This window comes from Mustela lutreola, chromosome 16 (genome assembly GCF_030435805.1).
Source record: "Mustela lutreola isolate mMusLut2 chromosome 16, mMusLut2.pri, whole genome shotgun sequence".
Taxonomy (NCBI): domain Eukaryota; kingdom Metazoa; phylum Chordata; class Mammalia; order Carnivora; family Mustelidae; genus Mustela; species Mustela lutreola.
In genome coordinates, this window is record NC_081305.1 from 50557274 (window position 1) to 50583519 (window position 26246).

General features: G+C 55.1%; 3 protein-coding genes and 1 long non-coding RNA gene across 8 annotated transcripts; 2 read left to right on the plus strand and 2 right to left on the minus strand.

Annotated features, from left to right (window-relative positions):
- Positions 1-988: 988 nt before the first annotated feature.
- LOC131818863 (leukocyte immunoglobulin-like receptor subfamily B member 3) lies at positions 989-7903 on the plus strand. 2 transcript variants are annotated; one of them, XM_059153616.1, is made up of 12 exons: positions 989-1083; positions 1456-1743; positions 1881-2183; positions 2408-2704; positions 2922-3224; positions 3530-3595; positions 4452-4568; positions 4904-4946; positions 5026-5063; positions 5265-5317; positions 6072-6236; positions 6312-7903. In XM_059153616.1, the coding sequence occupies exons 1-12, from the start codon at positions 1050-1052 to the stop codon at positions 6375-6377; spliced, it is 1773 nt and encodes a 590-aa protein (XP_059009599.1). In that variant the 5' UTR covers positions 989-1049; the 3' UTR covers positions 6378-7903. The 2 variants fall into 2 exon arrangements, with proteins under 2 accessions (XP_059009599.1, XP_059009598.1); XM_059153615.1 differs by having other exon boundaries at positions 6072-7903.
- Positions 7052-12579, minus strand: LOC131818912 (uncharacterized). Its single transcript, XR_009348967.1, has 2 exons — positions 12138-12579; positions 7052-11676 (listed from the first exon to the last, which is right to left on the minus strand). It is a non-coding gene; the product is annotated as an uncharacterized LOC131818912 (long non-coding RNA).
- RPS9 (ribosomal protein S9) lies at positions 12316-18504 on the plus strand. 2 transcript variants are annotated; one of them, XM_059153685.1, is made up of 5 exons: positions 12316-12390; positions 12578-12687; positions 12798-12920; positions 17241-17427; positions 18227-18504. In XM_059153685.1, exons 2-5 carry the CDS (start codon positions 12591-12593, stop codon positions 18402-18404), a joined length of 585 nt encoding a protein of 194 aa, XP_059009668.1. In that variant the 5' UTR covers positions 12316-12390; positions 12578-12590; the 3' UTR covers positions 18405-18504. The 2 variants fall into 2 exon arrangements, with proteins under 2 accessions (XP_059009668.1, XP_059009669.1); XM_059153686.1 differs by having other exon boundaries at positions 12380-12470.
- Positions 18489-25054, minus strand: LOC131818867 (leukocyte immunoglobulin-like receptor subfamily B member 3). Of its 3 annotated transcripts, XM_059153624.1 has the most exons (12): positions 24643-25051; positions 24386-24421; positions 23934-24221; positions 23472-23771; positions 22967-23248; positions 22366-22665; positions 22073-22108; positions 21104-21220; positions 20711-20747; positions 20595-20632; positions 20344-20393; positions 18489-19703 (listed from the first exon to the last, which is right to left on the minus strand). In XM_059153624.1, exons 1-12 carry the CDS (start codon positions 24689-24691, stop codon positions 19560-19562), a joined length of 1677 nt encoding a protein of 558 aa, XP_059009607.1. In that variant the 5' UTR covers positions 24692-25051; the 3' UTR covers positions 18489-19559. The 3 variants fall into 3 exon arrangements, with proteins under 3 accessions (XP_059009607.1, XP_059009609.1, XP_059009608.1); XM_059153626.1 differs by lacking the exon at positions 22073-22108 and having other exon boundaries at positions 24643-25054; XM_059153625.1 differs by lacking the exon at positions 24386-24421 and having other exon boundaries at positions 24643-25052.
- Between the last annotated feature and the right edge of the window lie 1192 nt (positions 25055-26246).

Below are 26246 nucleotides of genomic sequence, written 5' to 3' on the forward strand. Positions count from 1 at the left end.
GTGTCTGCATAGTTCAGATGTGCTATGAGCGGCAATCCGGTATTCAGAGCAGACAAGGTCTCCAGGGGGCACACGAACCAGCCACCTGGATGCAGAGTCTGGACCCGGGACCCCATCACCGCGACGGGACCCCCAGCCCATGCTCCTCTTACCTGGTCTGGAAACTCACAGCTCCCCATCCCTCCCATGACCCCGACACCCAATCCCCACACTCACTCTGGGGGATGCAGTTCAGGACGACATCAGCAGATGGGAACTGAGGAGCAGAGCAAGGACACGCCGCCCAAGGTCAGGCTGGCAGTGGACAGTCCAAGAATAGTTCGGTGAAGATCCGCTTTCCTGCAAAATCAGAGCTCTAGCCCAAATACACGTCCCCTGATGCTTGCACACAAACCGCAGGGTGAGGAGGTCAGCTCAGCCCCAGGAACAAGGGGCACCAAGGAGCCAGGACGGATGGTCTGGGATGTTCCCAGCAAGGCCAGAGGTGGAGCAAAACAGAGCAAAACAGAGAAGTCCTTAGAAGCAGTGTCATAAAGAGAGCCCACACTCCGGGGCCATGAGCGGGGTAGTGTTCCATTCCCCATGTGCCCGTATCTCTCCTCTGGGCTCATTGTCACCATGACCTTGACCTGAGCCATTCAGAGATGTCACATGAGTATCTGTGCTGACATGAGCTCCCCAGCACAGCAGGAACCCATGTCCCCTGCAGCAGCTCTGGGTCTGGGGACCCATCCATGGTGAGGACCCAGGGGTGTGCTGGGGATGAAGGAGACCCATAGAGGAGGCTCTGGGAGGGAAGGAACTGCCCTGGTATCCTCACCCAGATGGGGCATCTCAGGAAGCCTCGAGGTCCACCCGCTGCACCATCATGGACACCAAAAACAGACTGGGCCTGAGGAGGGGCGTTCCTCTTCCTCTGGGACTGATGACGTGACAACCCTGTGACAAGCAAGACTGGCCTCCCCGTGGCCACACCCGGTGTGTCTGTCTGTCCTGCAGTCACAGTCAACCCTCCATCTGCACAGCCGGAACCAGAGAGAGGAGACGCCATGACCCTCACCCTCACAACCCTGCTCTGTCTCGGTGAGATCTGGGGAGGAGAGGGGACACTCTAGTCTGGGAGGAACCCACCCCACACACAGGCCCTGGTCTGTCAGAGATCCCAGGCTCAGGAAGCTCACGGGAGGAGGGGATCTGCTAGGATTCGGGGCAAACCTCTCACAGGAACTCTCTTCCAGGGCTGAGTCTGGGCTCCAAGACCCAAGCCCAGACAGGTGAGGCTGATCCCAGGGATCCCAGTCCCATGTCCTCACTGGGGAGAGGGGTCACCCACCAGGCAGCAGGGGATGGAGAACAGATGTTCTGGGCTGACCGAGGGCAATGTCTGGGGGCTTGGGGCTGAGCTGGGATCTGGGGGTGGGGAAGGTCTCTGTCCCAGCCTCTGTTTCCTTCCAGGGACCCTCCCCAGACCCACTGTCTGGGCTGAGCCAGGCTCTGTGATGCCTTGGGGGACATCTGTGACCATCTGGTGTCAGGGGGGCCTGGAAGTCCAGGAGTACCGCCTACATAAAGAGGGAGAGTTAGAGACCTGGGACAGACAGAAGCCACTGGAATCCAAAGACAAGGTCAAATTCCCCATCACACACATGGCAGACATATATGCAGGAAGATACCGCTGTGACTATCTCAGTCCCACTGGCTGGTCAGAGCCCAGTGACCCCCTGGAGCTGGTGGTGGTGACAGGTGCGAGCCCACTCAGGGTCCCAGCCCCAGGCTCTGCCCTCAGGAAGGGGGGCTCTCAGGGGTCTCCCTCTCACAGCCCAGCCTGGGGATAATGTGGGGGGTCTGAGCCTCATTTCACACCCCCCCTCCTCTCCTAGGATCCCAGGGCAAACCCAGCCTCTCAGCTCTGCCCAGCCCTGTCGTGACCTCAGGAGGGAATGTGACCATCCAGTGTGCCTCACGGATGGGATTCCACAGGTTCATCCTGATGAAGGAAGGAGAGCGCCAGCCCTCCTGGACCCTGGGCTCCCAGCCAGCCCCCCATGGGGGGTCCCAGGCCCTGTTCCCTGTGGGCCCTGTGACCCCCAGCCTCAGCTGGACGTTCCGATGCTACAGCTATTACAGCAACACCCCCCAGGTGTGGTCGGTCCCCAGTGACCCCCTGGAGCTGCTGGTCTCAGGTGAGAAAGTCTGACTGTTGCCTCATCTGTGTTTTGAGGCACCAGACAGGTTAACGCGGACTCTGCTCCCAGGGGAGCCCCAATGAGAGGGTGGGTGAGGGGACCACGGGGACTCGCAGGTCAGCGTCACTGACCGTGATGGACGGTGAGACCTGGGGATCAGGACGGGAGAAGGGAGGTTTGGGGAGAAGCAGCCCCTGCCATCCACGGCTGGTCTGTCCCAGGTGTGTCGGGGAAGCCCTCCCTCCTGACCCAGCAGGACACTGTCGTGACCTCTGGACAGAGGCTGACCCTCCAGTGTCGCTCTGATGTCGGCTACGACAAATTCGCTCTGTCCAAGGAGGGGGCACCTGACCTTCCACGGCGGCTTAGCCGGCAGATCCAGCCTGGGCTCTCGGGGGCAACCTTCTACCTGGGCCGGGTGAGACCCTCCCATGGGGGCCGGTACAAGTGCTACGGTGGACACAACCTCTCCTCTGAATGGTCGGCCCCTAGTGACCCCGTGGACATCCTGTTGGCAGGTGAGGTCTCACAGCGTCTGTCAGGACTCCAGACTCTGCACAGGTCCTGCCAGGCGAGCCCCAGGTGGTGGTGGCCGGGACCAGGGGTGTGGGGTCACCAGGGAGGGAGAGAGACAGAGAGAGACAGGGGATAGGAAGGGACAGACTCAGAGGACACAGACAGACGCAGTTCAGATCAAGGGCTGGACAGTCCCTCACCCGCCCTTCCTCTCCCTAGGACAGCTCTCCTACACACCCTCCCTTTCAGTGCAACCTGGACCCATGGTGGCCCCAGGAGAGAATGTGACCCTGCTGTGTCAATCATGGAGCTCTGTGCACACTTTCCTTCTGTCCAAGGAGGGGGCAGCCGATCCCCCGCTGCGTCTTAGGTCACAGTACCGAGCTGGGCAGCACCAGGCTGAATTCCGCATGAGTCCTGTGACCTCAGCCCATGGGGGGTCCTACAGGTGCTATGGCTCCGCCAGCACCTCCCCCTACCTGTTGTCACAGCCCAGTGATCCTCTGGAGCTCCTGGTCTCAGGTGAGGGTCCCTGACCTTGTCCCCTCTGTGTCCCAACATTTTCTTCAGGGCCCTGGGACCAAGAGGGATCTGGTCTAGGATGGAAGTGAGGGGTTCCAAGGGAGTGTCCGCAGAGGGTCCACCCCTCACAGTGCAGGAGGGAAACAGGGTCCTCCCAAGCTTGCCCGTCCCCCGCCCCAGCCCCAGGATTCTCCTGGGAGAGGAGGAGCTTTGGGGGTCACAGGGCACATGAGGAGGAAGAGTGAGAGCAGAGACAGGGTCTCAGGGGAAGCTCCAGCCCCTCCACACTCCTGTCTTTTCCTCAGGACCCTCTACGGACCCCGGCCCTCCGACCACAGGCCCCTGGACCACAGGGCCAGGCTCGGCAGATGGTGAGTCACAAGAGCTGCTCTCCAGGGACTTTTCTTCTAGGCTCTCAGAGATGCCAGGGGGACGATGGGGCTCCAGGAGCTCTGAGGCTGGTGGAAGGGGGCTGGTGGTCATGGCAGAGGGAGGGTGAGGTGCCCCCAGGTGCAGTGCAGAACACGGGAGGCCCGGCGCCTCACCCTTACTGACCCCAGAGGCTCTGAGGGTGAGTGAGGATCTCTGTCTGCCTTGGTTGGTGGGTCCATAGGGAACGAGTTCTGAGCTGTCCCTCAGTTCAGGGTCCTCCGGAGGCACTGGCAGTCTCCCCAACTGTAAAGGAGAGAGTCGTGAACAGAGATTTCCCATAGACCATGACTCTGATCCTGGGAGAGAAGGGCTTATGGGGAAGCCCCCCAGGTCATGTCCTATGGGGAATTCTGTCCCTTTGCAGCAATGACAGTGACATTGTAAGCGGAGGGGAGGGAGGACAATGGCTGGGGGCATTCAGGTAATAAGGGGAATCTGGAAGGACCCTCAGCTCCAGAAGAAGATGCTGGGACAGGCCGGGCCCCAGATGAGGAGCCCAGAGCCCCGAGCTGGTGTCTGCACAGGGGACAGCATGAGGAGAACTCAGGGAACCCACAGCCCTGGTTCTAGTCTCAGCTCTGCTGCCTCCAGGCTGGGTGACCTGAGACATGTGAATGACCTCTCTGTGCCTCAGCTTTCTGTCTGTGGAGTGGGCGGGAGGAGCAGCAGTCGTCTGCTGGGTGATCATTGACGGGGTCAGAGCTGAGTGCACAGAGCCCAGCAGGTGCCTGGCACACAGTAGGTGCTCAGGTAGATGGCATCACTGGCTCATTCATGGTGTGGCTCGTACACAAGGTCCCCACTGGTACCTGTACGCCCTCACTGGGGCCTCGGTGGCCTTCGTCCTGCTGCTTGGCCTCCTCGTCTTCCTCCTGGTCCGACACCGGCATCGGGTCAGATGCAGAAAGCCAGGTGAGAAGAGGAGGGGGTGAAGGGCTGCAGGGGTGGTGGCTGCCCCGTGGGCCGAGAGGGTGGGCTCAGAGCAGCGGCCAGAGGGAAACCAGAGTGGTGGGAAAGGCCAGCATAGAAGGACACCTGTGCAGAATCTCAACTCAGAGAATCTAGAAAGAAACCCCCAGGTCGGCCCCCACGAGCCAGTTGAAGATACTTCCCTCCATTCAAACTGGGGAGATGGAGAAACACACAGACAGTATGTGTGAAGGGCGCCTTTCCCTAGAATCACATGGTTGGGGGTGGGGGTCATACCCTCCCAGACCAGAGGGACACTGATTCCCAACATCCTGCAGGGGCTGCAGACCCAGAGCCCAAGGACAGAGGCCTGCACGACAGGTAACTCCTGCCCGCAGTCCCCCAGACTCCCACCCACCTGCCTCTGCTATGCCCCCCTAACACCCTGTCTCCTCCCCAGCTCCAGCCCAGCCCCTGCCGCCCAGGAGGAGAGCCTCTGTGAGATGAAGGGGGCCGCGCTGGGGGTGGGCTGGGAGGGCCCGGGTCCGGGGAGAGGACTGAATTCCCACATGCCCCTCAGGCCACTGCTGAATTTCCGGGACGGCAGACGCCCTATCTGGGAGCAGGGTGGGGTCTGCAGCCCTGAGAGGAGGGCTCAGGGGACCTTGCCAAGAGACACACCCTTTTCTGTCCCAGCAGATGTTGCCATGCAAGACATTCAGCCTGAGGAGGGGGTGGAGCTGGACCATCGGGTGAGACCCCCACTCTCAAGCAGACCCCAGGGTCTTCATGGTGCCAAACTGAATCCAGTGGACACTTCCATGTCCTCACACCACCCAGTCTCAGTAGTGTCCCTCAGAGGCCCTCACGCTCTTGGGTACCCAGGATCAGCCCGCTGAGAGCTTGTGGGGCCTCCTTTGTGCTCCCCTTGTCTGGCTCCCCAACCACTGTCTGACTTCTGGTTATTGGGGTCCATACTCACGTCTCAAGAGAGTGCATGAAGAAGTGATTCTCCCACTGGTCACTAAGTCCCTTCATTCATTCACCCAGCAAATGATACAGGGAGCGCAGCATTTGCCAGGTCCCACCTAGTGCTGCCAGCATAGCTGTGAGCCAATCTGACCACCCTCCATGAGTTCACTTTGTGGGTGGAGGACAATATGCATGGAAGTGGGCAGCATCCTCGAGGGCAACGTGTGGCCAAGGAAGATAAAACCAGGGCACAGGATAGCAGGTGCAAAGGTCCTGAGGCAGCAACATGCTTTATCAGGAGCATGGCCCATGCAGCTGCAACCAAATGAGCAAGAAACACTGTCCGGAATAGAATCAGAGCCAGAGTAAGAATCACATGCCCCAAGGCTCAGGAAGCCCCTGGGGAGTTCACCAGGAAAGTGACCTAATGGGCAGGAAAGTTTGAAGCATCGCTCTGGCAACCATGGGGAAAATTGTCTGAGGTGGTCAAGGGGAATCAAAAAGACAAACCTCCGCTTCACTCTCTGTCTGCAGCAGAAGACACAAGATGAAGACCCCCAGGGAACAACGTACGTCCAGGTGAGCCGGTCAAGATCAAGACTCGGGTATGGACTGGCCACTTCTCCTTCCCCCATGTCGGAGGGACTGTTGGACTCAGAGGACAGACAAGCAGAGGAAAACAGACAGATGGACTGTCAGGTGGGTCCCTTCTTCTCTGAGTTCCCAGGCATCCCCCTCCTCAATCACAAGCCTTCCCTCTCTTCCCCACTGCAGGTTGTTGCATCTGACGCCCCCCAGGATGTGACCTACGCCCAGCTGGACCCCTTGGCTCTCAGATAGGAGACATGGGCATCCGCTCCTTCCCAATCAGGGGACCCCCCCAGCAGAGCCCAGTGTGTATGCTGCTCTGACCATCCACTAGCCCCGGAGGGACCCAGACCTCATACTCCAGAGAGGGGGACCACAGGGACCCTGGAAGGCACAGGAGCTGCCCACAGTGGGTGCCACCTAATGACCCTAGCCAGCCTGGACTCCTCACATGGACCAGTAAGAACTCCTGGGACCCCCTGGGAGTCACCAATTCTGCCATCAAAGATTGTAATAACCCTACACTTTGGAAATCAAACCGACTTCCCAGTTACCCATGAAAGAAATGAGAAAATCAAAAAGGAAACAAGAAAATGTTTACACTGAAGGATAATGTAAATGTTATACATCAAACCAGTGAAATGGGAAAATTAAGAACCAAGTCAATGATCTAAGCTATTGTACCAAGAATTTAGAAAAAGAATAGCAAATTATTCCAAATGAAGGTAGAAGAAGGGAAATTAAAGTGATAAGAGAAGCTACTAATGAGGTCAAACAAAAAAATAGAGAAGAATCAATGAAGCCCAAAATGTTCATTTTTGTATATATTCATCATATGTTGAAATCCTAGTCACAATGGCCAAGGAACAGAGAGAGAGAAGGCACACAACACATCACCAGTCAGGACAGTATCACATCCTACACACTTTAAATCGATAACAGAGTTTATTATGTTCACTCTTATTAATTGTTATTATATTATGAACAATTTTATGCCAAAATATTAGAGAAGGTAGATGAAACAGACAAAATCCTCAGAAATACAGGTTACCAAACTAACGGACACCAGGATGAATAGAAAATCGGAATCACTGTGTGTAAAACGCAGTGAGTATGCAGTTAAAGTTTTTCCCACTAAAGTGGTGAACTGAGTCTGGAAAGTTTCACTGGTGAATGCCCCCAAATACTGAAGCACTTGTGAAATATACACACACGAGCACATGGACACACCTACACTTGTGAATATGTGAACACACGCACACTTGTGGACATGTCTACACGCATGAACATGTAGCACACACGAACACACACGTGCACATACACATACCGAACTCACACAGGCTTCCCCTGAGAATAGAGAAAGATGGAGTACTTCCCCAGCCCGTTTTATCAGGCCTGAAAAAACAAAAATTGACATGAGAATCTGACGAGAAGAACCAACCAATTAAGTAAAGGGGGGAAAACGTGCTAAGTACTGAATGGATAGACTAGGGACTCCAGCCTGGCTGTTTCCACCTGGACACCCCCTGCTGATGAGACTGGGTGCTGTAAGTGCCCAATTCGACGTTACTTTGCCTAATTCTCATTTGTTGCCTACTATTACCTTCATCGATGTGTGGAATCATTTCCTCTTCTATTCCTCTTCCTTAAGCTCCTTGGAGGAACTATCTTAAGCATCCTGACTTGGGTTCTCTTAGGTTTCTATAATAATAATGTTTTCTTTCCTTCTGGAAACTGAATGAATGAATGAATAAATAAATAGTATGATTATTCATGGATCACAAAATTGTATGCATGAACTATCCAAAATAAGGTAAAGACCTATTACTCTAATCTGAAAAGGATTTATGCCACGTCACTTGAAACATCAATCGATATACAAAAATCAATTACATCTCGGAGGTCCTGTTTGGGGCCAAGAGGAAGTGGACACCCGTTTCCCTGCAGAACCCCATTGTTCACAGGTGAAACTCCCACAGACTATAAACAAGACCCATGAGTACTCTGAAAAGTGGAGCAAAATCGGCCGCCAGGCTCAGACTATGAAGACCCCAGGAAGGACACAGCTGAGGTCACAGGAGGGCACGTGGGGCCCCTGGACTCTGTGCCTTCCACGTGGCAGTAATGAGTCAGCACCCCAGCAATGTGCCAGGAGAGGCCTCTGAGACCGAAGATATAAAAGATCCAGACCCTCAAAACATCACATCCAAACCCGCCAGGTCTCCATTAAAAAAAAAAGTCACTCATCCAAATAACATGGAGGACAAGGGGAGATGGAGAGGAGAAGGGAGTTGAGGGAAATTGGAAGGGGAGATGAATCATGAGAGACTATGGACTCTGAAAAACAATCTGAGGGTTCTGTAGGGGCGTGGAGTGGGAGGTTGGGGGAACCAGGTGGTGGGTATTAGGGAGGGCATGGATTGCATGGAGCACTGGGTGTGGTGCAAAAACAATGAATACTGTTACGCTGAAAAGAAATAAAAATAAATAAAATAATAAAAAAAAAGAAAAAAGAAAAGAAATTTTAAAATTTTTTAAAAGGTCACTCATCATAACAAGAGCCAGGAAAATCTCCTTGGAGTGAAAAAGAGCAGGTGCATAGATGCTAGCTCTCCACCAACACTGTTTCAGACAAGGACTCCAAGGCCAATGCAATGGAAATGCTTCAAGGAGCCATTACACATACACACATGCTTCAGACACATCCAAAAATATACTGGTGCCATTTTCCCAACAGCTTTTGCTCACTTCGTCTCACTAGGTCAGATCTGGGTAATTATCCCAATATTTCAAGCTTTATTATCATTATTGTGTATGTGTGTGTGATGGTGATCTGTGAGCTTGGATGTCACTATCATCATTGTTTTGGGGGCACCACAAACCACACCCACATAAGACAATGAATGTGGGTTCTCGACGCCCCATCAACCTACCGTTCCCCGTCTCGCGCCCTCTCCCCGGGGCCTCCCTGCTCCCTGAGACCCGGCAGTACTGAGATGAGGCTGGTTAATACTCCCACCGTGGCCTGCCAGGGTCCGGTGAAAGGAAGAGATGAACGTCTCTCCCTCTAAATCCAGCGCGAGAACTGACTAAGCTTAGGGAGGAAGGCGGGTCGAAGGCCAATCTCAGGCCCAAGCCAGGTCTGTTGTGCCAAACGGCCCAGCTGTAAGCACAAAGGATAAGGTTCTGAACACTATTGCAAGAGCTCATCCCGAGCAAGGCCCTGACTCCCTTCAATTCTGTGAAGGCCCAGGGAGGCGTGGAGCCTGCAGACCCGTTTGAAGCCCGCAGAGGTGGTTCAGCAGGTGGGAGGAAAGAAGCCGTCCCCAGGACAGTGTAAGGCGAAGCAGCTGGTGCTGACAGAGGAGCCGACGCGAGTTACCCGGAGCCAGCTGATGTGATCCGCCTCAGCGACTGCACTAACCACGGATCTCCAGTGTGGACGGGACAGCCTCCTGCTGGCAGAGGATGCCATGTAGGACTCCCATTACTAGAGAGAAGTCAGTGCCGGCCTCAAAGCCGCAGAGGACAGGCTAAGTCCTGCCAGGGGCTAAGGCAGTTGGGGCTTTAAGCTGGAGCCCGTGCTCAGGGACACTCTGAGACTCCTAGAGCCCTCGGGAATGATGCTCGATCTCCTCTGCCTGGGCTCCGTCGGCGCAGCAGCAAAGCCTGGATGGCGGCACATCTCTTTACAACATGGTTACTGAATATTTTAAGCCCAGTCTTGAGACCTACTGGTCAGAGGGAAAACAACCATCCTTGTCCCTGGTGACAATGCACCTGGTGACCCATGGGCTCCGATGGGTATGTTCAACGAGATTAATGTTGTGTTCACACCTGCGAACACAACACCCGTCCTGCAGCCCATGGATCAAGGCGTCCTTTCAACATTCAGGTCTTAGCATGAGCAAACACGATTTGCAAGGCTGTAGCTGCCTTAGTGATGGCTCTGATGCACCTGGGCAAAGTCGACTGAAAACCTTCTGGAGAAGATTTAGCATTCTAGACGCCATTAAGGGCACTTGGGATTTGGGGTGCCTGGGTGGCTCAGCCGGTTAAGCATCCGACTCTTGATCTCAGCTCAGGTCTTGATCTCAGGGTGGTGAGTTCAAGTTCTACACCTATGGAGGCTACTTAAAAAAATAAAAGAACATTGGTAATTCATGGGAAGAGCTCCCACCTTAACAGGCGTTTGGAAGAAGTGGATTCCAACCCTCATGGGTGACTCTGAAGGGCTCAAGGCTTCAGGGACGAAGTCACTATCAGAGTGGTGGGAAGAGCAAGAGAACCTGAAGTTGCTGTGGAGCCTGAAGAAGGGACTGCACCACGGCAAGCTCGCGGTCAAACTCGAACGGACGAGGAGCCGCTTCTGAAGGAGTAGCAAAGAGAGGGTTTCCCTGAGTCGGAAGCTACACCTGGAGAAGATGCTGTGCACGTTGTTGAAATGACAACTGAGGATTTGGACTATCAAACAGACTTGGTAAAGCAGCGGCAGAGTTTTAGAGCTTCGACTCCCAATTTCGAAAGCAGCTACAGAAAGCAGTCCTATTGCGGTTAAATGCTGGCAAACAGCATCACCGGCCACCGAGAAGTTGGGACAGGAAGAGTCGATTGATGCGGCAAACTTCACTGTTGTCTTATTTTCAGAGTATTCCCAGCCACTCCATCTTCAGCATCCCTGACCCTGTCCAGGTAGCAGCCACCAACATGGTGGAGACAACATTATAGGATTGTTCCCTTAGTGCCCACAGTTCTTGGTCACACTGCTTCGAAGAATGAAGAGTTAGACCCAACGAAGAGTGATGGGCAGTCAAGTCTATTGAGCATAGTACGAAGCTCGCAGAGAGGGAGGGACCCCAAGAAGGTCGCTGTTTTGGAGTTCAAGTCTAGGGATCTTATAAGCTCCTTGGAGGAACTATCTTAAGCATCCTGAGTTGGGTCTGCTGTAGATTGGCTGCTAAGAAATCCCAATCAGGGTTTTGATTATGCACCCATTCACCTGTTGGGTTGTTTGCTTGTTGATGATCTTTAGGGCTGATCTGGAGACTAAATGCCTCAACTTGTGATGGTGACCAATGTTTTACGTTAATTGTTTTATTTCGGGATGTTTTGCAAAAGTCGCTTCTGCAGAGGCTGCTAGTCAGAATGCTATCATGGTTTTGTCTAAGCTGTGAAACAGGATGCTAGTGCGGTTTTTCTCTCAGCTGTCCTGGCTCTGTGTTTTCTTGTTGGGGACCCTGACCCTGAGGACCTACGTGTCCAATTAACCCCTAACAGCAAGCCTCTCCAGCAGCAGAAAGATTACCACCCTGAAGGCTCAGATGATGGTCAGCACTTGTTACCAAAATGAAGTATTTTTAAAATTGAGCTGTGTGCATTGTGGGTTTTTTAGACATGCTGTTGCGCACGTCATAGACCACCCTGTAACATGAATAGAACTTTTAAATGCCCTGGGAAACCAAAAGTCCCTTGTCTTGCTTTACTACGTGCTTTCTTGGTGGTCTGGATGTCCAGAAAGGTCAAGTTGCTGCAGGCGATAAACAGCGCCAAGCTGGAGACGAACAAATAGCAAGATCAGAACATCTCCCCCGTTCCGCAAACCCAAAGGAAATCCCAAAATACGAGCCGCGGTTTGGAGTGAATGAAGGAGGCCCGCGGCGCGGGAGGGTGACTTCCCCCAAGTGGGGGCGGTGGCCGCCAGGCGAGCTGCTCCGGGTGAGGCCCGATTCCCGGTGTGGGGACGGTGGGGGGGCAGGACTGCAACACCGCGGGGACGCGGCAGCGCGGCGCAGGACACCCAGGCATTCGGCAGGCCTGGCCTCTGCGCGGGCTGCCCAGACCCGTGTGCCGCTACGGGACGTTGAGAGCCGTGGACCTCGGGAGTCGGGAACTGACCGGGCCTATCCTGGAAGGTTCCAGGCTCCAGCCCTGGGGGTGCCGTGGGGGCGGGGGTGTTCCACGGAGCGGGTGCTGTTGCGGCCCAGAGAAAGGGACCATTACGTTGCGACTCACACGATCCCAAGCAGGACAGTGGGGGAGACGCCCCTCCCCCTTCCTAGCTTGCGTGCGCCGCGACCCGCGTGGCCACGGGGTCACGGTCCTCCAGCTCAGCTCGCCGCTCTGGCCCGACCTGTCGTCTCGAATGCTTCCCCTTCTGATTGGTGCAGGCCTGCGGCGTGCGCGCTGACGTCACCAGGCCGCATCGTTGCTATAAAAGCGTGGCCGGGGCGGGCGTGCTCCTCTTTCCCAGAGCTCGGACGTTACGGTACGGGGGTGTGTGTGCTGTGCTGCGATCTCCTCGGGGTGTGGGTAACAAGGTCGTGAGGACCCCCTGACCTTAGATGAGTACGCTGACGAGCTGGGAAAGGGCGGAACGGGACTGCCCCGCGGCAGTGCGGGCGGTGTGGGCCCCGGAGGTGGCCCCTCACGCGCTCGGCTTTTCCCCCGCGCAGGCTCGCAGCCAACATGCCGGTGGCCCGGAGCTGGGTTTGTCGCAAGACCTACGTGACCCCTCGGAGGCCCTTCGAGAAGTCGCGGCTCGACCAAGAGCTGAAGCTGATCGGTGAGAGGCCCAGACCGGGTTTCCGCTTCCGGGGCGGGGGCGGGGTGGGGCCCCCAGCGTGCCGCGTGGGCCCGGGGCCCGGCCACGCTAGCAGCGCCATCTTTCGGCAGGCGAATATGGGCTCCGGAACAAACGTGAGGTGTGGAGGGTCAAGTTCACCTTGGCCAAGATCCGCAAGGCAGCACGGGAGCTGCTGACGCTGGACGAGAAGGACCCGCGGCGCCTCTTTGAGGGTGAGTGTGTGTGTGTGTGACAGACACATGCCGGCTCCCCGGCTGCCGGCTCTAAAGCCCTCGTATGTCAAGGGGCGCTGCACAGCCCCCGGGGTTAGCGTCTCCGGGCCCCTCACTGCGGTGGGTCGGAGGCCGCGAACCGGCTGTAGGGGTGGGCTGCGGTGCTCGGGGAGCCTGGGGAACGGGACCCCGCGCGTCAGTATCTGTGACCGGGAAGGGACTCCGATGACCCGAGATGTGGAAGGGATGCCTTGTTTGTAGACGCTCACGTGGGGGCACAGTGCACACGCGCCACCACTGGTTTCGCGGTGACCCCTAGGATGGCCGCCCGTCCTCCTGTTGCCGCTCTGCGCCGGAGCTTGGGCAGCCTTGGTTGGTGGTGGGAAGGGGGAGGGGCTGGGAACCCCGCGCCAAGTCAGCGAGCATCCTGATCGGGTTCCTCTCCTGGTGTTCGCCTGAGACGGAAATGTGCCGTGACACCAGAGGCCTCATGACTGAGCATAGGTGGTCGCTCATGTTAGACGGTTAGATTTTGTTTGTTTATTTGGCAAATGGGGGGGAGCAGGCTCCCCGCTGAGCAGAGAGCCCGATATGGGGCTGTATCCCAGGATCCTGTAGATCATGACCTGAGCGGAAGGCAGAGGCTTTAACCCACTGAGCCACCGAGGCGTGTGCGCCCCCCCACCCCTGCATATTTAAAAGTTTAGAAAGGTGTGGAGCTTGTTTAACCAAAAATAGCTCACACAGTGGTGAAAAATTCAGGAATCCCTTTTCCTGGGGATGCTCGGGTGGGTGTTTATCCCACAGTCTGGGGATCCAGCCACAGGTCGTTGAGGACATCCTGAAGGACTTTCTGTAGATGAGCTGCTCAAGTCTGCCCTAGAGAGGCAGGTGAGTGGCCGGCTGGGCAGGGTTGATCCAGAGGTAACCCAGGAGTATTTGTGGTTTCCTGTGGCAGAAGTGGGAGCTACAGGGGGAAGGCAGCACCGTAGGCTGTAGGCTTTCTAGCAAAGGAAGCCATTTATCCCCATGGGACAAGAAGGAGGGGCCCACAGTCTCTGCCTGTGTCTGAAGGCATTTGTCACTGGTATGGCCTGAGGCCCAGCCTTTCCCACTGACAGCTGCAGTAGGGCAAGAAGCTTCTCTGATTCTGGTCTGTTGAAAAACCTCTTAAACCAGTTGTAGCCAACACGTGGCCTGGGGTCCATCCAGGTATGGGCTCTCTCCTGATGGCAGCGGTAAAGAAACTGGTACTTTACGTTTTTCAGCTCAGGAACTAAGCCACTTCAGTTGTCTTGTGCCATGACAGAGAAGGGCCTCTGCCTCTGAGGACTGTGTCCGTTAATATCCAGTTGTAAAATATTGTGACTGACCTTGCTTTGTCCAGGTGGAGCCCAGGTACTCCTATTGACAAAGTTTATTCAGTGTGCACTGAAAATTACTTTTATTATACATATATAACTTTTGGGTGTTGATGGAGTGGCCGGGCCTCCCCATTTTTGAACAGTGTGTGGGTGGTTCAGTAGTAAATGTGAAAAACGTTTGTTTTTAATGATAGTGGAGTTTTTTGTTTTATTTTATTTGACAGAGATCACAAGTAGGCGGGGGGGGGGGGGGGGGGGGAGCAGGCTCCCCACTGAGCAGAGAGCCCTGAGCAGAGAGCCCGATGCTCTGACCTGAGCTGAAGGCAGAGGCTTAACCCACTGAGCCACCCAGACGCCCCATAGTGGTTTCGTTTTACGTAGAAGTCTATGAAGAGATTTTAAACTTCGAGTTCTTGAAGTTTCTGTTCTCTAGCATAAGAACAGAAAACTGTCCTAGCTGGTAGATAATTCCAAACTTGTTTTTATTTGCCTGTCGGGCTTTTTTTTAAATTAATATTTGAATATTATAGTTATTTCTTAACCAGTGTGTAATCACAGACTACATTATATAGTTCCAGATGTATAGCATAGCAATTGGATTTTTCTATATACTGTGAAATGATCCCAGTGAGTTTACTTAACAGCTTTCAAAAAGCGTTAAAAAAAGATAGAGGGCACTTCGGTGGTTCAGTCAGTTAAGCGTCTGCCTTTGGCTTGGGTCATGATCCCGGGGTCCTGGGATCAAGCCCTGCATTGATCCAGCACCTGCTGCTCCCCCTGCTTGTGTTTTTTTCTCTCTCTGACAAATAAGAAAAATCTTTTTTTTTTCCCTTTTTTTTTAAGATAGCGATTTTGTAATATACAGTAAGTATTATAACTGGCAGTTTGTACATTTGACGACCTTCACCTATTTCTTTCCCCTGAGCTTCTGGCAGCCGCATAATGTATTCTCTTTATGATCTTGAGGTATTTTTTGGTGATGCTGGTGGTTTTGTTTAGATTCCACATACAAAGGGCGCCTTGGTGGCTCACTGGGTTAAAAGCCTCTGCCTTTGGCTCAGGTCATGATCTCAGAGTCCTGGGATTGAGCCCAGCGTGGGGTTCTCTGCTCAGCAGAGAGCCTGCTTCCTCCTCTCTGCCTGCCTCTCTGCCTGCTTGTGATCTCTATCTGTCAAATAAATAAGTAAAATCTTTAAAAAATAGAAAAGATTTAGATTCCACATACTAGTGAGATCATGGGATTTGACTCTGACTTAGTCCACTTGGCAGAATGCACTTGGATCATCCACGTTGTTGGCAGGTGGCGAGATTCCATTCTTTTTATGGCTGAATAATGCCCACTGTGTGTATATACTCCCCTCCCTCTGTTATCCATTCAACTGTCTGTGGACACTTAACATTGTTTCAGCTGTTGAATGCAGTGAAGATGGGGTTAGCGCTTTCCTTTTTGGGTAAATACCCAGAAGCGGGATTGCTGCATCATCATAGTTAACTTGTGGGGAATGTGGGGAACCTCCATACTGTTTTCCATAGTGATTGCCACTTTGCATTTCCACCATCTGCACAGGGGTTCCCTTTTCTACACATCCTCACCAGCACCGTTGTCTGTTGGGTTTTAGTTGCAGCCAGTCTCACATGTGTGAGGTGATCTCACTGGTTTTGACTCGAATTTCCCTGATCAGCGACGATGAGCACCTGATCATGTACCTGCTGGCCATCTGTATGTCTCTGCCCATTTTTAAATAACATTGTTTGGAGTTTTTTGCAATAGATTAAGAGTTGCTTGTGTATTCTTGGTGTTAACCTATGTCAGATACATGATTTGCAAGCATTTTCTCTTTTTCAAGATTGCTATGGAGTCTTTTGTGATCCATACAAATTTTAGGATTGATTCTTCTGCTTACACGGACAACATCTTTGGCGGAGCCCCTGGGTGGCTCAGTTGGTTAAGCCTCTGCCTTCAGCTCAGGTCATGATCCCAGCATCCCAGGATCAAGCCCCTCTTGTGCTCATAGCACATAAGCTCATGCGTACGTGCTCTTTCTCTCTCTCTCTGAAATAAATGTTAAGAAACAAAATACTGGGGCACCTGGGTGGCTCAGTGGGTTAAAGCCTCTGCTTTCAGCTCAGGTCATGATCCCAGGGTCCTGGGATCGAGCCCCACATCGGGCTCTCTGCTCAGCAGGGAGCCTGCTTCCTCCTCTCTCTCTCTGCCTGCCTCTCTGCCTACTTGTGATCTCTGTCAAATAAATAAATAAAATCTTTTTTAAAAAAAAAAGAAACAAAATACTTCTGGAATTCTGATAGGGATTATATTGAATTCATTTATTGCTGGCGTAGCACTAGTGTTTTAACAGTATTTTTCCAAACTTTCCGCATGGGATAGCTTTTCATTCTGTGTCTTCAGTCTTTTTCTCATCAATATCTTAAATAGTTTTTAGTGTGCAGGTTTTTCATCTTTTTGGTTAAATCTTTTTCTAGGTGTTTTATATTTGTTGATATTTGGAAATGGGAAGATACCATGTCTCCTGTTAAGCATTACCTGGCCTGCAGCTTTTCTCAGGTCTAGAAGCTAGGTACTGCCGGTCCAGTGTACTAATAGAGCTTTCCTGATTAGAGATTGGCTTTTGACCACCAGGCTTCATTGTGGGCATAATGGTTAAGTGATAGCAGCATAGTTTTTTGCAGGGAGATGCTAAGTGCTCTTCTAGGGATTGTCTCATTACTCTCCTGACGCTTCCAGGGAAGGTGGTGGTTTCACATGGGAGTAGAGGTGTGTGTGGGCACTTGCCCTCACTGGTAGGATGGGAGTATGGTCACAGTGGCTGCTACATTAATTCTTAAATTGGAATGGGCTCTTAGCTCCCACTCGTCATAGCTCCATGGAGCTCCTTAAGCTCCATGAAGTCAGAGGTGAGCCAGACACCACAATCAATGCTTTTTCCCCTCCTACCAGGCAATGCCTTGCTTCGGCGACTGGTGCGCATTGGAGTGCTGGACGAGGGCAAGATGAAGCTGGATTATATCCTGGGTCTGAAGATTGAGGATTTCTTGGAGAGGCGTCTGCAGACCCAGGTCTTCAAGCTGGGCTTGGCCAAGTCCATCCACCACGCCCGTGTGCTGATCCGCCAACGCCACATCAGGTAACTCCCTTAGGGAGCTGACTGAGTCTATCTTGTATCCATTCCTCTCTCTAAGTTTGCTGTCCTTACCTCCTATGCAGCCCTCAGAGGTGACAAAAGGTGTGACTACACCTTGAGGGTAAGATTGGCGCCTGCAAACAGCTCATAGGGTGCTGGGGACAGCCTCATCCCCCACCTTGTAGCCCAGCGCAAGGGTCACTGCGGCCTGAGCCGTACACCTTGCGAAGGCTTCTTCGGGCAGCTGGACAGGTAACTGCTTGGTGTGCCCAGGTGGGCGTCAGCTGGTGTGGGTGGCTTCATGGATACAGCTGTCTGTTGTACCCACTCGTGGACTCAGTCCAGAGCCTGTTATTGTTAACCAGCATTAATTTGCCAAGTTGACTACAGCCCGTGGTCTGATGCTCAGGTGCCAGGACTATAGGAGTCTGCTGGCTTGCGGGGACAGCTGGGTCTTTTCTCTGGGTGCTCAGTTTGCCCTTTGTCAGATGTTGTAGAACTGGAGTCTCGGGTAGCTGCTTCGGGGACAGGGAGGCTTGACCTTAGAGAGTAAAGCCCCGTGCCTGGCTTGGTTCCACCTTGAAAATCTGACCCTGGGTTACTGGCTGCCACCAGGGCTCCCCCTTCTTACTTCATGGTCTGGTTGAGTTGAGTGATGCTCTAAAGCTTTCCAGAACACACAGGTACTACAGGGTCAGAAACACCCTCCTACCAAGTCAGAGTCCAAGCAGCAAACGGTAATGCTTTCCTCCCACTGGGGTCTTGTTCCCCATCCCTTCTTCACCTGCCATCCCCCCTCCAGGGTCCGAAAGCAAGTGGTGAACATCCCATCCTTCATCGTCCGCCTGGATTCCCAGAAGCACATTGACTTCTCCTTACGCTCTCCGTATGGGGGTGGCCGCCCAGGGCGTGTGAAGAGGAAGAATGCCAAGAAGGGCCAGGGTGGGGCTGGCGCCGGCGATGACGAAGAAGAGGATTGAACCTACCCTTCCCATCCACCCCACCCCCTACCCCCCAGGACCCATGGATTGTCTAGTTTCCCAGTCACATAATAAAAGAACCAATGCTTTGGAACTGGTATTTATTGGTGTATCTGTCTGCCTCCATTTTCTGAACATAGCAGCCTCAGGGTGGGGAGAGGCACAGGCCAGGTCCTTGATCAGGTTCCCTCCAGCTAGTCCTTGCCACCCCCTCAGAAGGGCCTGGTGAGCCTGCCAGCTGGTGGTCCTCACTCCTTGGGGCAAGGGTACAGTGGTGAGCAGCAAAAACACCACTTCTGTGTTTCAGCAGGGACACCAGCAGTGTTAGGGGAAGTTCTTGAGCCAGTTATTTGCATGGAGGTTGGGTGATTCCTTTCTGGGCAGAGGAAGTAGCAAGTGGAGGCAAGGCTAGCCCAGCGTCTCTTAAGGGCTTTGGATCTTGCCCTCAGAAAAAGAAGTCAGGGTTAGGGTTGTCAGGAGCTGAAGGCTGACCTTTGGGTTGCAGGTGAGGGTAAACGCATTTAATTGGGATTTGCTGGGGAGCTCTGGACGGGAAGGACAGGCTGGTTTCAACGCTTATATTGGTGTGGTTGGGAGGGGACAGCTGAGGCACCCTGCTCCCCTCCCCCGCATCTAGAGTTTCTGAACAAAGGTCAGGAGGGAGACCAGCTTCCCTTTTCTCTGCCTTGTTGAGAAGCTGCATGGGACAGAGGAAAGGGCTTGGTCTCAGGAAACGGGAAGCCTTTGCCATTGAGCAACCTCACTGCTCACGAGTCCCATCTTTTGAGGCCTTGGACTCTCAGGTCATTTGAAAGTGCTCAGTTTCAGTGTGATGGCCCTGGGTCATGGGATGTTGCCAAGCTGCCAGGAAGCCTCCAGAAGGTTCCTAGCTCTTGGAGCTTAGTGCTGTGTTCCCACTACACCACAAGGGTTGCCACTTGGTAACGAACAGACTTGGGGCTTCCTATGTATCCTTCCAGAATTGTATGATCAGCTGTGTCCTTGAAATTCTGGAAGCAATCAACTTCCACAAGGTCTCCTGAGTTCCTGGTTCTTGTCCTACCTGCAAGCTGGCTGGGGGCCGCTCCTGTGCCTTCCAGGGTCCCTGCAGGGAGCCTTCCAGATCCCTGGAGTGGGGGGTATGAGTCTGCTGGGCTAGTGGATGGCCAGAGCAGCATACACGGTCTCATCCAGTGCCTCCCCTAATTGGGAGGGAAGAGGTGCACTTGTCTCCTGTCTGAGGGCCAAGTGGTTCAGCTGGGCGTAGGTTACATCTTGAGGGTCTTCAGAAATCGCAGCCTGGAGCCGGGGGAGAGGAAAGGCATGAGGCTGGGGAGGAGAGGATGGCACTCCCTGCGGGGCTAAGGGCCCTGCTAGACAGTGAGGGGTGGCCTTGAGCCCACTCTTGCCTCCTTCAGTGTATCTGGGGGGGAGGGGTGTGAGGTGGAAATGCCTGTGGTGTGGACACTGGGGGTTGGGCCTGGGATCAGGTGATGGGGAAGGCTGGAGCAGGAATTGAAGTGGCCATCAAGGCAGACCCCGCGACCGCTGCAGGGGGCTCAGCTCGGTGGCCAGGGTGAAGCGCGTGAATGTGCGGTGGGTTGCTGGGGAAAGAAGGAACGGGAAGCAGAGGGCTGAGTCGCTGTAGGACCATAGTGTGTGGAGCTGCGGAGGCATCCTCTCGGAGGCCCAGGGCGTGGAGTTGCGCCCCTCTGTGCAGGGCACAGGCTGTTCAGCCCTAACTAGCCACTCTGCACACTCGCCCCGAGTGTCCCAGCAGCTGGAGATGAGAAGAGGCCCAGGGGAGTGGGGTCCCCTGCAGCACAGAGCACAGTAGACTTCCAGAAGGGAGAGGCCTGCTGCTGGGTGGAGTGTCCTCTGGGTTTACCACGTGAGCAGGGAGGCAGGGGTGCCCTGGTCGGAAGCACAGGGAGCTCACCTGGCTGTCCTGCTGTCTGTCCTCAGGCTGTGTGTCTCTGACGACAGCATCTGGTGGGGACAGAACAAGGCGGCCCCTCTCTAGCCAAGACCCCCCAAGAGTCACATGGCAGGAGCCCAGAGACAGTGACAGTTACAGAGCCACACGGAGTCAGATGCTGTTTGCCCCCCTCCCCCCACCCCCTGCCCCTGCCCACCCCTGTCCTGGGCCCACCTCCTCCCTCCCCCAGGGCAGCCCGTGCTTCCCCTTACACAAGGTCTCCTCCTGGGTGGTGGCCTCAGGACCTGAACTGGGGAGGAGACAGTGGTATTAGCGGCAGTGAGGGGGCCGCTGGCTAGCCGGAGTCGGGGTCTCAGGGTGCTCTTACCTCCTGTACAGGCCTGTGTCCTCAGACGCTGCCGCTGCTGCAGGGAGTTGAAAATCAGCCTCAGGCCCCCATCCCGGAACACTCCCAGGGCCTTAAGCTGAGGATCTTTATGATCCCGCCCGTCCCCCCCTCCCATACAGAGAAAGCAGTGCTAAACAGTAAAAAACAAAGCTTGTATGTGTTTCCAAACATTTTGTAATTTCGAAAAGGCAAAAGGATACAATATTCACACATGCCCACGTGTACCCTTCTTTCTAGAGCTTCTTGCTGGGAGATGCTGGAGTCCTTCTATGCCACTCTTGTTTCCCTCTGGCCGCTGCCATGAGCCCACCCTTGGTCGGCCCACTGGGCAGCCACTACCCCCTGGGATTTGTCACCCCCTTCCCTTCTTACCTGGCTTCCTGCCTTTGACCTGACGCCGGTGTCGGACCAGGAGGACGACGAGGAGGCCGAGCAGAAGGATGAAGGCCACTGAGGCCCCAATGAGGACATACAGGTACAAGTGGTGACCTTGTGCACAAGCCACACCATGAATGAGCCGGTGATGCCATTTAACTGAGCACCTACTGTGTGCCAGGCACCTACTTGGCTCTGTGCATTCAGCTCTGACCCCATCAACTTTCACCCAGCAGACGAATGCTGCCCCTCCCGCCCACTCCACAGACAGAAAACTGAGGCACAGAGAGGTCATTCACATGTCTCGGGTTGCCCAGGGTGGAGGCAGCAGGACTGAGACTGGAACCAGGGCCATGGGTTCCCTCGTGGGACTTGGGGTTTTTTCGTGCTGCCCCTTTGCCCTCCCGACAAAACACGGGCGTGGAGACCTGTCCACCAAACCCAAGCCCAGATCCATCTCCCACTCTGCACAGGCCTGACGCCCCCACAGGGGCCTGTGTGGACCTGGAGTGTGCGCATCTGCAAGGGCAGGAGGGAGGGCCATGACTTTGACTGAAATCTCCCAGCAAGCCTGCGGAAGATGGCGGGAGGCCTGTTGTGCCGATGGTGAGCCTGGGCCCTGGAGAGGGACATGACTTGTCGAAGAGCCCACAGCTGGGAACAGAACTGGGGTCTGAACCTGGGGGTGTTACTTCCGAGCCTTGTTGTTGACTCCCAAGCTGCTCTCAGGCCGAGACCCCCAACCTGTGAAGGCAAGCTCAGACACCCTGCGTGCGAGCCTGCTGCCCCCACCTGCCCTGCGCACAGTGATGAAGCCACCTGCTTGCCCTTTGCAGTCAGGTTTGCAATCCAAGGAATTGTCCCAGTGAGAAGGAGATTTCTCCTGCCGTAATCTTGGGAAGGGGCTGAGGCAAGACTGGGCTGAGCTCCTCCCACCCACCACCTCCCACCAGAGACCCCGCTTACCCCTCTGTGGGTTGAGGGCTGCATCCTCAGAGCCTCCTGGGACCAAGACAGGGAGGTGAGGGGCAGGGGCTACGTGCTCCTCACTTCAGGGTGCTCCACCCCGCACTGGGCTCCCCCCTCTCCCTCTGCCATGACCACCCCACCTGCCACCTGGCCCAGGCTCAGAGCTCCTGGAGCCCTGTGGTCACCCCAGAGAGAAGCCATGCCAGAGAGTGTCACCTGTGACCCCCTCACTCCCATCCCACCCTGGCACTCCCCTGAGGACAAAAGAGGACGGGATTGGGGCCCCTCACCTGAGACCAGGAGCTCCAGTGGGTCACTGGGCTGTGACAACAGGTAGGAGTGGTTGCTGTGTGAGCCGTAGCACCGGTAGGTCCCCTCCAGGTCTGAGGTCACGGGACTCAGGATGAAGTTGACCTGATAATGTTTTGCTGTGTACTGCGGACGAAGGACCTGGGGAGGAGCGAGGGACCCCTCCTTGAACAGGTGGAAGGTATAAAACCAGATCTCAGAGCGACACTGCAGGGTCACGTTCTCTCCCCAGGACACTGAAGTCCCCGGCTGGGCTGAGAGGGACGGTTTCTCATACATTCCTGAGGGAGAGGAAGGTCGTGACATGTAAAGAGCCACCCCTCCCCACCTGCCCTTGACCCTGGGCTGGGGGGCCACCATCCTCTCCCAGGGACTCTGTGCAGGACTCCTCTCAGCACCTCCCGTCTCTCTGAGTGGTGTCCTTTATCTCCATGCCCTCACTGTCCCTTCTCAGTCCCTGTCTCTAGACCACATCCCACCTCAGCCTGTGCTCCTGGCCCTCTCCCTGGACCCCATCACCCAGGGGCAACAGGTCCCAGGCCCTGAGCAGACAGTTAGGACATGGGTCAGGGGGCTCCTCACCTGTGATCAGGACACCCAGAGGGGCACTGGGGGCCGACCAGGTGGAGGAGAGCTTGTGTCCACAGTAGCATCGATACTGGCCCCCGTGGGTGCGGTTCACAGAGCCCAAGAGGAAGTTGGGGCTGGGTTGCCCTTCTAGACTCTGAGGAGCTCTGAGCTCCTCATCCTTGGTCAGAGCGAATCTGTCAAAGCCAGTCTCTGAGTGACACTGGAGGGTCAGGCTGTCTCCAGACTGCACCAGGGAGCCCGGCTGGGCCGTGAGGGAGGGCTCCTTGTAGACACCTGGACAGCAGGGGACAGTGGTACTGGGGACACACTCCCTGCATGGCCCAGGGCCTGCAGTGAGGCTCTCATAGGCCCCTTCCAAGTTCTCCCACCTGCGGCTCTGGCCCCAGGACAGCAGTGTCAATCACCCCCCATCAACCCCAGGGTTCCACTATGCATATAGCTTAGGTCAGTCATCGGGGTCCAGGAGGTAGATGGGGTGAGGCTGTGGCTCCCTCACCTATGACCTGAAGGTGCAGAGGGTCACTGGGATGTGACCACGAATCCGGGTATGACTGGGGAGAAACGTAGCATCTGTAGGTCCCCGCATGGGAGGTGTTCACAGGGCCCACATGGAAGATCCCCTGCCCCCTCTCACGACGGAACATCCACTCCAGGTGTTGGGGTGCATCAGCCTCCCGCTCCTTCAGCAGACGGTATGACCCCCGTGGCCATGATGAGCTACAGGAGAGGGACACGTTCCCTCCCAAGGCCACCACAGGGCCTGGGTTGGCTGAGAGGGAGGGTGCCTCATGCTGTCCTGAGGGAGAAGGAGGGAGCTGGTTACAGGGACCATTACTCCACGGACCCCACAGGCCCCATGTACTGTGGGCTGTGAACAAGGGGTCTCCCTGAAGCCACAGTCCATTCCCTTCTACCTGGAGGAGAGGCCCAAGGGGAGGGGACCAGCTCCTGCCCTCACCTGTCATCACCAGAGGCAGGAGGTCACTCGGCTGTGACAAGATCTCCCCGATCTGATATGCACACTGGTATTTCCCTACATTGTGTGAGCTCATGGATGTAATGGAGAAGCCGGCCTTGTTGCTGGAATCCCGTGAGGTGTCCAAGGTCTCCAAGGGCACAATGAGCCTGTCTTTATACAGATAGTAGTTGTCAGCCTGCAGAGACGCCTGACACCAGATGGTCACACGGCTCCTCTTGGTGACCATGGGGCTGGGATCAGCCCAGATGGAGGGTTTGGGGAGGGTCCCTGGAAAGGAATCAGATGGGGAGTTGCAAGGGGGCCCTTCTCTCAGCTTCCCACCTGTCACCCGAAGGCCCCTCCCACATGAGTCACTATCAGCCCTGACCCTGTGTGCCCCCCGGCTGCTCAGGGGGTTGTTGGTGGAGACAGGAGATCTGGGGAAGACTCACCCATCTGTGCCTGGTCCCACAGGCCCCAACACAGCCCTAGAAGAGAGTTCCTATGAGTTACTCCCACACCCACGCGTAGCTGCTCCAAGCCTGGTCTGGGCCCCTGGGTGCTGGGGTCACATCTGGGGCTGAGTACGTGCCTCCCCCAAGAAGTTCTGCCCTACTGATCCTCCCCAGTCCCGAGGTCTCCCAAGGACCAGGACCTGGGGGGGCAGGAGTGGGGCGGCTCCATCCCTCCTCTTTTCCAGAAAGCTCACCGAGGCAGAGAAGAGCAGTGAGGGTCAGGGTCCTGGCGCTGCATCCCATGGTCCCCAGCCGTGCAGACAGCTTATAAAGTCCTCAGCGTGTGCTAGATTGACAGATGCATGGGGTATGGTACAACCCAGGCCCCGTGTTCCTCATCACAGGTCCTAGAGGGATGGCCTCACAGGAAGGGGAAGAGCCCCTGCCAGGGCCTCTCTGTGCTCTCCCTGAAGGGTGACCCGAGAGCAGCGGGTCCTAGGATCTTTCAGACAGACTGAATCTTGTCTCCCCAGACCCCACTCTGTCTGCTTCCTCCCCAGCAAGCCCAAGTCTAGAGGGCAACACTGGTTCTAGGACTCAAGGCTGGGGGAGGTAGGACAGGGCCTGGGAATCAGCCCAATTTCAGTTCCCCTTCTGCCCTGTCTCGCACAGAGGCTGGGTGACCTGGGCTGAGACACTTCCCTTTCCTGAGCTTCTGTCAATGTAAGTTTTCGTCCTTCCTCCCACCACGCTGGCAATCAGCCCATGTTTAGTGAGCAGTGGCCACATCCGGTCATGGTGCCAGGCACTGGGGACTCATTGGTGAGAGGACAGACTCGTTCCCTGGACTAGAAGGGCTGTGGCTAGTGACAACAGACAATACAAATATTTAGGTGGGAAACGATTCTATTATAGCCTTGTAAGACTGTTCCAAGTTGAAAGAAAAGAGAACACAGGGAATCGTGAGAATTGTAACATGTAGACATCTCAGAGTCTGGGTCCTTGTTGTGAGCAGTCCTGGGGGATGGAGTGACGGAAGGCGTGAGCTGGGGCAGAGATGAGCACAGAGATGGGACGTGGGGGGCGTCCTCCACTGAAACGATTCGAGCTCTTCTCAGAACTGAGGCTGGGGCCTGTCACAGGACTGGAGCACGCCTGGGAAGATTTTAACCAGTAGTCAGTCAAACAAGTTTCCGTCTGGAAACGACTAACGCTCTAGGAAATACTGACAGTTAGTAGCCCCCCCCGCCCGCCCCCAGCATTTACCTGCTCCCCAGGTGGTGTGTTGGTCCGTGTTTAGGCCGTGTGTGTGTAGTTTCCTCACTTAAGCCCTTACACAAACCTGTCACACAAAACGCTTGTGCGTTGAGCAGAGTGAGCCAGGATGGCAGGTTGGAGAGGAGGTGGCCAGGGGCAGCTTGGCTGAGGGGCCGGAGAAGGCAAGTGGCCTTGTTAATAGCTCAGTTTGTGGTGTTTGGGGAGATGTTGGAGGGTGAGTTGTGTTTGCTGGGGCTGATGGCTTTGGTCTAACAGTCACAGCCTGGAGGAAGACATGGTGCAACTTGGACCTTCTGAAGGAGAGTGTAGGAGGGTTTGGAGCTTCCCATAGGATCAGACCAGCCTGGTGATCAGAAGGATCCTCTGGGGAGGAATGAACCGGGGAGAGGAAGCCCAGCTGGAGGCGCAGGGGGAGGCTGACGCGCTGGTGCAGCCCCGCTCCTTGAGTCTTGGGATGGGCTGGACCATGTTAAGAGGGTCTCGGGCCGGGTGTATCCGGTGAGTGGACATGAGCTCCAGAGCACGAGGAGCACAGGCTATTCCACCGTCCGTCTGGTGCCTGGAGGAGCCGGTGGGGCCA

Bases quoted from the DNA above. Each gene is read 5' to 3' on its own strand.
- LOC131818863 (XM_059153615.1), top strand. From the start codon at position 1,050: ATGACCCTCACCCTCACAACCCTGCTCTGTCTCG. The intron at 2,184-2,407 runs GTGAGAAAGTCT...GGTCTGTCCCAG, and splicing joins CCTGGAGCTGCTGGTCTCAG to GTGTGTCGGGGAAGCCCTCC. The intron at 2,705-2,921 runs GTGAGGTCTCAC...TCCTCTCCCTAG, and splicing joins CGTGGACATCCTGTTGGCAG to GACAGCTCTCCTACACACCC.
- RPS9 (XM_059153685.1), top strand. From the start codon at position 12,591: ATGCCGGTGGCCCGGAGCTGGGTTTGTCGCAAGACCTACGTGACCCCT. The intron at 12,688-12,797 runs GTGAGAGGCCCA...ATCTTTCGGCAG, and splicing joins CCAAGAGCTGAAGCTGATCG to GCGAATATGGGCTCCGGAAC. The intron at 12,921-17,240 runs GTGAGTGTGTGT...CCCTCCTACCAG, and splicing joins CCCGCGGCGCCTCTTTGAGG to GCAATGCCTTGCTTCGGCGA.
- LOC131818867 (XM_059153624.1), bottom strand. From the start codon at position 24,691: ATGGGATGCAGCGCCAGGACCCTGACCCTCACTGCTCTTCTCTGCCTC. The intron at 24,222-24,385 runs GTGAGTCTTCCC...ATTCCTTTCCAG, and splicing joins GTGGGACCAGGCACAGATGG to GGACCCTCCCCAAACCCTCC. The intron at 19,704-20,343 runs GTGAGCTCCCTG...CCCCGGCTCCAG, and splicing joins ACAGACAGCAGGACAGCCAG to GCTGCGATTTCTGAAGACCC.